We start from the raw sequence: 12437 nt of genomic DNA, 5'->3' as shown, positions 1-12437 counted from the left end.
CGAGAAGCAATCGCGGTAGAAGATTAGAGTGGTGTCAAGAACATCAAAACTGGGATGCAAATGATTGGGCCACAGTTTTGTTTACAGACGAATCCAGATTTGGATTTCATCCAGATTCTCGTCGAGTAAGACTGTGGAGACGACCTGGAAATAATGAACGTTTGAGACACGTCCAGGAAGTCCACACATACAGAGGTGGTACAGTAATGATATGGGGTGGAATCATGATCGGCGGCAGAACCGATCTCGTTTTTCCAAATCGCTCCCTCACAGCTCGACAGTACCTCGACACCATTCTTCTACCTATCGTCCGTCCGTTTGCTGGTGCTGTTGGTGAAAACTTCCACCTAATGCACGATAATGCTCGTCCACATGTCGCGCGTCTAGTGACTGACTGGCTCACCAACGAAGGAGTTGATGTATTGCCATGGCCAGCACAATCACCGGACCTGAATCCCATCGAGCATGTGTGGGACATGCTTCAACGAAGAATTACTCCGCATATGGGGAACATTCACACAACGTTTCAATTGAGAGAGCTTTCAATCGCTGAATGGGCAAATGTAACTCAACAAGACATTGACAATCTCATTTTGTCGATGCACGATAGATGTAGGGCCGTAATAAACCAGCGTGGAGGCCATACTTTGTACTGATTCCAATTTTTTTTGTATTATGATTTTTTTCGGGGTGCCAAAGAAGAGCCATATTTTTTTTTAGTTTTGCTTATATGGGAATCAGTATTTTTGACCATTTAATAAATTTTGTTGTAAGTTACATTCGTTTAATAATCACCCGTCAACTTTTTTTTCCCTAAAGCGATCTAAAAAAAAATTATTGCCATTTTTAAAAATATCCCTAGACTTTTCCGATGTGTGTATGACGGAGAGGAAGGAGGTTTTTTTATAACGACATTATTCTATGGAGACTTTTCTCATGATCTCAGTAATTTGAGGGACTGAAAATTCAGTGTACACATCATTCCTCTGATAACGGTTTTTACTCGGTCATAACTGTGGACAATTTACAGTTTGGGAAGCGAAATATTCCACTTAAGTTGGGGTTTACTTTTCTATGACACCGATATTTTCCTAAAAATTAAGTATTCAATAAAATAATTCTTCTGCAGAATTTTTCACTTGGTCATAAATTTCACCAGATGTAATCCAGCAATGAGGTTGTTGTGTGTTTTATTATTAACACGCTTTCATTAGCTTCACCTGTATGTATGTATGTATGTATGTATGTTTGTTTGTTTGCTTGTAACTCTCAAGTTCGGGATCTGTATTTAACAGAGTTATCGACATTATTGCTTGATTTATTCGCGGGCAGATGGCGCTGTACGTAACCTCCTTGATATATTGACATTATTGCTTGATCTATTCGAGGGCAGATGGTGTTGTACGTAACTTCCTTGATATATCTACAGTTTTGCTTGATCTATTCGCGGGCAGATGGCGCTGTACGGAACCTCCTTGATATAATTCGAACTAACTTTACATGTATTTCGTCATTTGAAAAAAGTTTTTTTTTCATTAATATTTTCGAGAATTCTGTAGACGGTTCGGTACTCGTCTAGAATTTTATTGGCGATTCCAGACTGCATTCTTTCGAGGAGAAGTCATGTATTTGTTCCATGAGTCGGCTGGGCGTATCAATTCAACCCGTCAGGGGCGGCTTCAGATTCGTTACAATAATATTTTGAAGTTTGAACTTCCCACAAGTGACGAAGCCGACGAAGGTAATACTAGACCCACCGCAGATCGGACAGTGGAGTGTGAATCAGTGTGCACCACAATGTACCCTTGCGGATTGCAGCACAGGGTCGAATAGATCGATATATACATTGAAAGTGGTATATTTTTAAAAGATATGAATCTTTGGAAGATTCCCAATTTTTTTTTGGAAAAGTAGAAAGTAGTAAGAAGAAGTAAAATGCCATAACCTGTTCTTTTCCCTAAAGATCCATATATTTTCGACCTACCAACTCACATCATAATACATAGGTATGTATACAGCAGCGGAACGGCGAGTCAATTTGGTTTCCTGTTTTTTTAATAAAATTCCAATTTCATTTTTCAACCGTTGAAAAATAAATGCCAAATAATGACACCCCTCTCGCCCCCCCCCCCTCCCTTCTTGAAATCAAATGGGGACCTGTCGTGACCAGCCCTGGATATTAGTTTAATAACGTCCTAAACTAAACCAATAGAAACATTTAACTATTCTATAGTGATTCAAAAATTCAAACGTGAACAGTGTTGCCTAAATTCAATAAAGTATTTCCGAATGAGGAATTTTGTATATTCATACTACCATAACGTATAACTTGTTATTCTAACCTTGATCGTGAGGAACAGCGGTAGGCGGCTTAGAAATAACGCAAAACGCAACCATCGTTTTATTTTAAACGCAAAAAACAAAACATTTGGGATTCGCAAATCGCGTTCGTTTGTTTTTAGATCGGACCAGTCACCTGCCGACTGAGAACGTATTACGATCCGTTCCTCGTTCACTCGACCTGTTGATAAATAAATTAATTCCCGATAGGAGGTACGTCTAGTTCATAGTGTACGACATTTGTTTATATAATGTGTGAGAATGTACTTCTCAAGGTATTCGCTGGTACAGAGAATCTATATTTTAATGCTCGATAAAAATAACTACCGCTCTAGATAAGCAAATTTCGTACCACTATGATATCCTGTACGAAATAATCGCAACTGATAATAACTCCAGCTTGTTAAGCGTTTTATTTATCATTTTATGCACACAACGTGTTGTTTTGCGGTGAAAAGATGACTTTCCTTTGAATTTATGAATATCTTCCTGAGTTGCTACAAAAACAGGTTAGTAAACAATGTTTTTAATTTTTTATAGGTGAATGGTGTGGTTTTACATGGTCGATGTCATCTTAATGCTTCGGCTATCATTAAAGGCCTATCCGGACCAACATTTAGAGTTATAATTTTAAGGTAATTTTATTCATTGCTTCTATCAAAACAAACCTCAAATCATCTGATGCCACATTTATTGTGCTTATTGTTTATGTAGCTTATTTGCATTCAATAATGTTGAAGAGTGAAGGGAAAACTTGCAGAATCAGCATTCACGTTTCAGTTGTATGTTTTCTAATGAATTGCTTTTTGGTTATTACTTTTTTCCTTGTTTGCATGTTCAATTTAGCCATATTAATAAAGTAGTTTATATAACCAGCTATACACACGCACGCTTTTACGAAAATTGTTGCCTACATATATCCTATCCTTATGGTCAAGATTTCCTTTAATTTTACTTGATATTCAATTAATTACCTGAACTGATTACCTTATTGTGCAGTAGTTATTCAATACAGCCTAATAAATTCGTTAATTCATATTATAGAATCACCTTTTTTGTGCTTTCATTTCCGTGCAAAATTTAAGGTTAACTTTTCTTAGTTGTTGACTATCATTGATAAGTTACATTTCAAGGTTCATTATGTATTTGTTTTTTTAATTATTTCATCTTCTCTAATTTCTTATGATTATTGTTGTGGCTTACGAAACCAGTTTTGAAATATAATTATATATTCTGTAAGTCAACATTTGTAGGTTAGATGTAATGTTGACACTTATATTTTCTCAGTATTTTTTATTATTGGGGTATTTAGGTGCATTTGAGTAAATCATTGTTATATCTAATAGCTCTTTATTTTTACAGGCGAAAAACTGCCATCGATGACATCGCTGTTAGACCCATCACCCAATTCCCTGTTTCACTGGCAGAGGAGGTGAGTGAATTTTTATTTTATTTTTGATTTCTGATTTTTCACTCTTATTTCCAAGCCACGCATTCGCATGAAGACACAGTATAATTTTTTTTTCAATGAGTAACATATGGTCTTCTTAAAACCTTATGCCTACATTCGTTTGGCATTGAACCATTTGAACATCGGGATGTATATTGTTTATATTTTTTCGAATATAATTTTTTCAAGGAATGCAATTAGTGCCTGACTATCCCAGTCCAATTTCGAATGGATCGCTTTAATTTATTCAAGTTAAGTTTCTTTAAGGAACTCAAATGTTGCTAAGGATTACTCAATTATATCTACACTTCTACACGAAATAATCTTTTAAGTGAAAGTTGTTCAATGCAAGTTGTCCTAAATGACAAGACTATCAACTTTGCTCAAACCTTCAGGTTTGAAGGACGAGTGCAACCCTTAATAAAATAGCTAAACATTCATTAGAAGTATGAAATATATGTTTCTGATTATTCTCAAGATCCCATAGTTGCTGAATAGGTAGTTTAAAATTATTTTGTATTATGAATAACAAATATATTCCAGAAGAATGTCCTTGAAATTTGAACAGTCTATAAATGTATTGCTTTTGTTATTTTTGTAGTTTTGGATGATTTTCGAAGGCATATAAATTTGTATGTATGCCCTTATAGTTTATTTAAGAAAGTTACCAATTATCAGTAGTGGTTACATGGAAATTTAGGATTGGTACTCACATCAGTATGATTTGTAATATTCCGAAAAGACTCAGTCCTAAAGGTTTCTCTAGAAATTTAATTCAATTTTCTGCTTACCTTTAAGATACCAGAGTTTCTTATTTCTTGGACCAGTCAATATTTCAGATCAACTCAATATAAAGATATTTTGAAAGTTTGAAAAGTGATAACCTCTGTTTACATTTGATTTTTTGAAATGAACATGTGAATTTGTCTAAAAAAGTTTTATTCAATCATTTACTATAATTCAATTTTGAAACAAATAGGTGTCAACGAAGTGAAATGTTCTATGTTTTGGATGCAGATAAAAATTTTTAGCTATAATTATGATTTATTGGGTAAGAAAATTGAAAGTGTTTCTTCCTATCGCCAACCAAATAAATGAAATCTCATTTTCTAGAATGATCTTACATCTTTCTTTTTTCTTTCAGAAATCATATAGTTTTTGAAGAACTTTGTGCACTTCTGAATATGAACTTGAATAAAAGTTGTTTGTGTCTTCCTTACTTCTCTTTAAAAATTTGACACTTGACACTGTCAAATTTTATAGAGCATTTCGTTTTCTTATTTTATATTTTAAAGGGCTTCAATTCTATCAATGTAAACATTTATTAAGTAACATCCAGCTCATTACTGGTAAAAAAATTTCAGAAATCTACTTTGAACAAAATTTTATTTCCTTGAAATAAATGGTAAAGCTGCATATATAATTCAATACCATTCTCAAACCATTTAATTCATCTATTTTCAACAATGTTTTAAAGTACATACAGTAGAGACTTCGAAAGTATTGAAATGGGAGGCGGGGTTGTAATTGGAAATAGAAGTGCTAAAGATAAAATAGCAAATATACAAAAATATACCCCTTTCAATTTAAACAAATATATATGTATTTGTGCTTTTTTGAAGTTTCTTTCAACTAACATACTCCTAGTAATATTCGAAGTAATGTTCAGTTCAAATCAGATGTTGTTTTTCCTTTATAAAAAACAGATATGACAAAAATTTTCTCTCATATTACTTGATATAATTTATTTCAACGAAATGTTTACCTTTTGAACATAATTCGAAAAACTGATTATCATTGCACTACATGATTCATCTTTTTCACAGATTTTAGTCTTTTAAAAGGCAGTGTCAATATACTTTTCTATGAAAATTTTTATTTTTTAATAATCTAACACAATTTGAAGTTTTGTTAGGAACATCAATCGGCAATACCACTGACTGAAATTTATTGTTCCTTAAAAATAATGTTAGCTAGTAACAGATGAGCCTGCAAAAATAATGAATTCTGAAACTGATCCATGGTTACTAATTTTCATTTTTTCAAAACATTATGAACATCACCAAATGGTAAATGGCTTGTTTATTATGATTTCCCTCATTTTTTGTAACGAATAATTTCTTCTAAATTTTAATTAATAATAACTTACAAAAATTGATAACAAATTCTTATATTAGAAATTGTTGATAGAAAGGATTATTATACTTTTCTTAAACCTTTCTTAGCACATTAAAGTAAAACCTTTATATGTTCTTGTTTTATGATTATCATTTTTCCTCATCTAACAAATAAAGTAAAAACTCAGTATATTACTTTATATATAAGAAAATTCATTGCATAGTTTTTAATCTTAGAAAACGTTCGATGTATTTGTGTTTATATAATCTTTCATCTGAAAAGAGTTAAAAAGAAGAACACTGGTGCTTGACCCATGAGGAATGATTGTTTCGACTGAACCTGTGTAGATAACTTTCGTTTAGGTTTATTTATGGATAAGTCATTACTTGTTATATGTTGAGAAAGAAAGACTTTGACTTTCTTTGAATGTGGGAATGTCCCAAGGAATTAAAGAAAGCAATTAATTTCAAAATGAACTGTACAAAAATGTGTAGTTCATACAAAGAAGTAACTTTCAGACGCAAACTAGAAGAAAAATCGCTTCTCGAAACAACTATTTTTCATAGAAATATTGAATTACACGAAAGAAAAAATATTTCTGAAACTACTTTTATATGATCATTGAATTATACAAAAAACATGCTTTCCTATTCAGTTTGTACTCCAAACATTCGTTATGGAATTGCATCAGTTATCATTCACATGATTGCTACACAATATAGTATAAGAAAGAGGTAAAATATCACTCACATGGAACACTTGCCTTATTCTTGATTAAAAATCGAATGTTTGGGAGATATTTTTTAACAATCTAGTATATGTTGATCATTTGTGACTCAGTAAAGGGATTTTCATTCGTTCCATATGAATTATGTCAAACAAACAATAGAATGTTTACGTATATATACATATTATCATATTCATATATATATATATATATATATATATATATATATATATATATATATATATATATGATGACATTCCGGAGAGGTGCATATGAAATGCTCCTGGTTCAGGTGAAAAACATCTTACCTCTTGCCTCTCGTGTGGACCTACTATTTTGTAGGTATTTTGTAGATAGCTGACGAAAAGACAACAACTATTCCAGCTAATGCCTCGCAGAAAGGTGAAATAAAAATATCAAGCATCTGTGCAACATCTTCCACTTGGAAGATTCGTCGCCAATTACTTCCTGCATATGGAAAGTAGAAATTAATTTTACTTGTTCCGTACGACCAACCGATGGACCGGTTTCGGGGTACAACCCCATCATCAGTACCGGGCAGGTCACTTCAGACGGAGTGAACCGTCTGACTACCCCACCAAACAAAATTAATTCCAGCTAGTCATAAAGTCTTTCTGCAGTTGATTCAGTAGGATGTCTACTGAGCCTCCTGCAGACTAAGACAGGAAGCAACTCCACAAATACATACTCCGGGGTTGGAGTCAGAATAATGATGACATTCCAGAGAGGTACATTACATGTCGAAAGTTCAGGTGAAAAACACCTTCCCCCTTGCCTCTCATGTGGACCTACGATTTTGTAGGTATGTGTGGCTGATACCTGACGGAAAGAACAACTAACCCAGCTAATGCCGCGCGGAAAGCTGATACCTACGAAATCGTAGGTCCACATGAGAGGCAAGGGGTAAGGTGTTTTTCACCTGAACTTTGGGAGTTTTTATATTTTTTTCCAGAAATTGTGCTGATTTTGAATAAAATTCAACAAAAAAGATTCATCCAAGTTTCCAGTGACAGCTTGTATTAAAACCAATACACGCCTTTATCTTTCACAATAAACTTATGATACTTCCTTAAATTACGTATCAGCAACCACCTGCATTCCAATTCTGAAATCCTTAATACTCGAGGAAAGCATGTCTGGTAAATATATTACATTGGATGGCTGGCATACACAATTCATAGGATGTTTTGAATTTTACCTGGTGTGATAGTCATGTTTGGAATACGAGTAGGTATTTATTAGTTATTATTCAACATTATGCCAGGAGTCGTACGTTGAAAGATAATACCTCATTAATCCTAAGTTTCCACTTAGTAGCGGGGTGACAGCTGGTTAATGAAAAAAAAGTTTAAACCAATAGTTTCATCCTCGCCAAGTAAATTACACAATATCCAGTGTACTGTGTATGTAAAGTGATCATTCAATGTAGAAATATTAAGTTGGATAAATATTTCCCTCTGCATTCGAGATTCAAATGCAGTAAAAGTTTTCTCAAATATAATTTCATCATTTAATCTCTAGTTATAAAGTTTGATGTTATGTCTCCCTAAAATTTTGTTAGTATGACTATACGGAATTGTTAAATACAGCTTTATTATATGTGATTCAATTGGAAGGTACCTGATGAAAATCCATAACGTATTCAAGTTACACTTTATTGTGAGCTTTTCACTGCACAGTTTACAAAACCGCAACACGTGTTTTGCTATGCAATAACTTCCTCAGGCGTGTTCATACTCAAACACGCCTGTTTTTGTAAACAGTCCAGCGATAATCTTCAATGAAGTATTATTTGAATGAGATTGTTATTTGAATCATTTTCGTAATCAAATTTGTATGATCAATATCAAATTATTATTATCTATCATCCATTACCATCTAGTTGTACTCTAAAGTTTCATGAAAAGACTGATTTTTTTCAAACATTGAAGGTAAATGTACTGTTTCTCAAACAGCATATTTTGGTAATAAACATGTTGCCTAGAAGTAAAGGAATCATCATATTAATACATCAGTTATCAAGGCCGTAGCCAGGGAGGATCAAGGGGGATTGATCCCCCCGAAAGTTATACAAGCAACGGCCATCCAAAAAGTATATCAAATACAACAATTAGTTTGTTTGAACATTACAGGAGCTATGAGAATAACGCTAACCGCGGCAATGGAATTAATTACTTGTCTTTCCCCTCTGGACCTGTACGTTAAGGAGGTTGCGTTAATGGCCATGTTAAGATTGCACATGGCTGGTATAAACCTCGAAGTAGGAATGGATTAATTGAGGCTAAGCCTATGGCGAGAAGCGCTCACTGCGCAACCTCTGCTGCAGGCAAGTAGTGATGCAATAGTACCCAGGGTTGTGTTTAATAAACCCTATAAAATACAAATGAAACAGAAGACAGAGTCAGATGCTACAAATGCAATACGCATATATACGGACGACTCAAAAACCAAAGAAGGCTCAGGATGTGGAGTGTACTCCAGATCACTCTAAGCCTAAGGATTTAGTGGGGAATGGGAAAAAATACCAGCGTGGTTAAAACAGAACTGGCTGGAATCTCAATTGCCACCAAAGAAATAACCAGTAAAGGAATTTCTGGCAAAAAAATAACAATCTACACTGATAGCAGACAAGCCCTATTAGCCTAGAACAGAAAACTTGTTACCTCAGGCCTATTACTAGAGTGTCACCAAGATTTAGCCTCGGTAGATAATAACATTATCCTGAGATGGACGACAGGAGTAAAGGAAATCACATTGCCGATTATTCGACTTCGACAATTGCGGAACTAGCCAAACGTTACACCCATGATCAATCCCTAAAGAGATGGGATGAAATCAAAGGATGCAATCTTGTCAGGATCACCCTGGGCGACCCTGGGAAGCTGTCCCCGAAGAAATATCTAGAGATGACCAGGAAAAATCTACGCTTAACAGTAGGATTTTTCTCTGGCCATTGTCAACTGAGAAAACACCTCCATAATATGGGGCTAGTAGATACACCTCTATGCAGGATGTGTGACCAGGAAGATGAAACTGTCAGGCATGTCCTATACGAGTGTCAGGAGTTATCGTCAATAAGAGAGTGTGTGTTGGGTGAGTCTTGTCCTACACCTGCCGATTTAAAGGAGATGTTTCCTAGTGACCTGTCCACCTTCCTGGAAAGGACAGGAGATCGACGATGACATAGGAGGACAACTCCTTGGGAGGATGTACATTGGGACACATGTGGCCTAAGTGCTGTGGGACTACACTCACCCTTCCTACTCTACAGATACAGATACTATTGGAATTATAAAATCTGTTAGAAATCTTATCAAGTCCTTGGCAAAACGAACCAAGTGATCGAAAGAGAATATTGAAAAAAACTTTCCTGAAACACAATGGAAAAACCTTACGGCAATGTGCGTACAAACTTTCAAAGATCCTGGCGACACTACCTGTCGCCTACATGTACCCCTGGAAGGACTTTCTCTTCTCTGAAACGCCTCAAAACTCATTCAAGAAACTCCACAAGCCAGGAACTACTAAACGGTTTGGCGTTAATGTCAATCCACCATAGAATTGACATCGACACCGAGGAGATAATTGACTTGTTTGCTGCAAAGAAAGCTAGAAAACTAAATTTGATTTTGTAAAAAGATGTTGATATATCTATAAAGGTTTTCTTATAAATATATATGAACATGTAATACAATTTTTCTTTTTTTCTTCATTTTCTTTCGTTGTTTTTATAGTTCATGTTTTTCTATTGTTCCACGAAATCAAACCCCCCCGAAATTGTTTTCTGACTACGGCCTTGTCAGTTATTATAATCTTTATGATTAAAACAGAATGAAAATGAATTACATTCATTCCTAATTACCAGGTCGAAGATTAAACTTCACCGAAAGTCACGTTTTGCCATTACCAGTTTCAACGAGCACTCATGTAATTAATATCAAATTAATGGAATATTTCCTTCTTCTCCTCAAATTACCATCTAATGAAAATGTTCCGACATCCGAGCTGTTATTTCCTTATCTGTCTGGATTGAATAATTAGTAGTGGATGAAGGTCGTGACAACTTGGAGAATTTAAGCTGAGCTTGTGTGTGCCAGCGGCACGTCCGGAGAAACTATGATTCACCATGTTAAATCCTATAGTAACAATAGGTGAGAATAATTGTCAATTTATCAAATGAGTCATGAATTTACATGCAGAGTATTCCTTTTCCATTCCCTTTGTCAGTTGGTAATTCATTTTTAATCGTTCAAAAATTGTTAAAATCAGTTTATCTGTTAACAATTTGGTGCTCTATTAGCACCCGTCAAACGTTATTGATAGACATGTGCGAGCTGCAAGCTAGGCAGAGTCTCTCTGTGTTTTTGGCTTTTGCTTTCACTCAGACTCATTAAGTCAAAAGTCTTACCTTTTGACGTGCAATCGCGACCAATAGATAAGGTACGAAAGAAGCATCGTCCACTCGTCTGAGGTCTAGAGGTCAGTGTTTCTTGAGCTGGGGTACGAGGACCCCTGGTGCGGGTATGTGTTTGGGGGTCCGCCGTTTTATCTATGGATATTCAGATTAATGAATAAATGCTACTGGATAGTAGATCCTATCAACACAGATGTTTCAGATATCATCGGCTTGACAACCACAGGAAATTTACTAAAAGAAATACCATATGATTCAGCTTTAAAACTTCATTTCAAAGAATCTTCCTTGTCAAGTTTTTTGGTGAATTAACAAAAAGTTTATAACGAAATATCAGAAGAAGAACTGAAACATTTACTGCTTTTCTCATCCACACACTTCTGTGGAAAGGTATTCTCTGCTTTTGTTTACATCGAAAACAAATACAGAAACAGATTACAATTGGAATCCGATTTGAGATTACAACTAAGTAATAACATCAACATAAATATTACTAATTTGATCCAAAAAAATTAGCACCAACCTTCACATTGATATAGTATTGTTAACTTTCATGAAAAAAACTAGTAATAACACATTTATTTTCCAAAATATGTCAGATGCGTGTAGAAATAGTGTTCTACAATTATCTTTAAGGAGCAAAAAAGCTATTTAATGTATTTTATTGATTAAATAATTCTTCAATCGAATTCGTAAATACTGCATCAGCGGATTGATTCCCGTTTTTGGACTCTTCATAAAAATGTTTTGTCCCAGTTGGCGAGGACTTTCAAATGAACGAATACATATACAGGGTGTTCCAAATTAAGTCGGCACCATTGCCAAACCCATTATTATGGTTGCTACGAAAATGGTTAAATGGGAAAACTAGTAGCATTTTTAATGGCCTTCAAATGGAACACCCTATATTTTATCATGCAATTCGATTCGCAATAACATTCTCAACAACAAAGCTCACATCACCTTTCTTCCTAAAGTTGAGAATAAGTAAAAATTATTATTTCTTTCACTAGTAGAAAAAATTCTATAAAAAACCGGATTTTTTTTTACAGTTTCGAGTTCAGAAGTTGATATGAAATGGAAAATGGATGATTTTTTTTTAATTCACATAGTTGATGAATTTAAAGAATATCTTGATATGAAATCACAAATAGGAACATCTTCACTCATCATTATTAGGATTATTTTCAACAAGGATAAGAACCAACAGTCTCTTCAACATTTATTTCGATATAAGTTAACTTTCATCCGATCTTAAGGACGTAGTACGTTAATGATCCTAATGCATATTGTGCATTGAACTACCTTACGTAGAAATTGATTATCAAAAGAATTCAAAATAAGCGCATTGTTTCATAGTGTTTTGA

At 34.4% G+C, this 12437-nt stretch overlaps 1 protein-coding gene across 3 annotated transcripts in view; it reads left to right on the top strand.

The window, feature by feature from the left end:
* LOC111507735 (multiple PDZ domain protein) overlaps window positions 1-12437 on the top strand; it is a 463358-nt gene that overhangs the window by 410197 nt on the left and 40724 nt on the right. For all 3 annotated transcript variants that reach the window (XM_074180506.1, XM_074180505.1, XM_074180503.1), the window contains exons 22-23: window positions 2881-2975; window positions 3703-3772. In XM_074180506.1, coding sequence (XP_074036607.1) covers window positions 2881-2975; window positions 3703-3772 — 165 coding nt within the window. The remainder of the gene's footprint in view (window positions 1-2880; window positions 2976-3702; window positions 3773-12437) is intronic.

The sequence above is a fragment of the Leptinotarsa decemlineata genome, unplaced genomic scaffold (genome assembly GCF_025532065.1).
Source record: "Leptinotarsa decemlineata unplaced genomic scaffold, Ldec_3_MD MMD2_tig00026299_RagTag_RagTag, whole genome shotgun sequence".
Classification (NCBI taxonomy): domain Eukaryota; kingdom Metazoa; phylum Arthropoda; class Insecta; order Coleoptera; family Chrysomelidae; genus Leptinotarsa; species Leptinotarsa decemlineata.
Note: the sequence above shows the minus strand (reverse complement) of the source record. Positions and strands in the feature narration are given on the sequence as shown.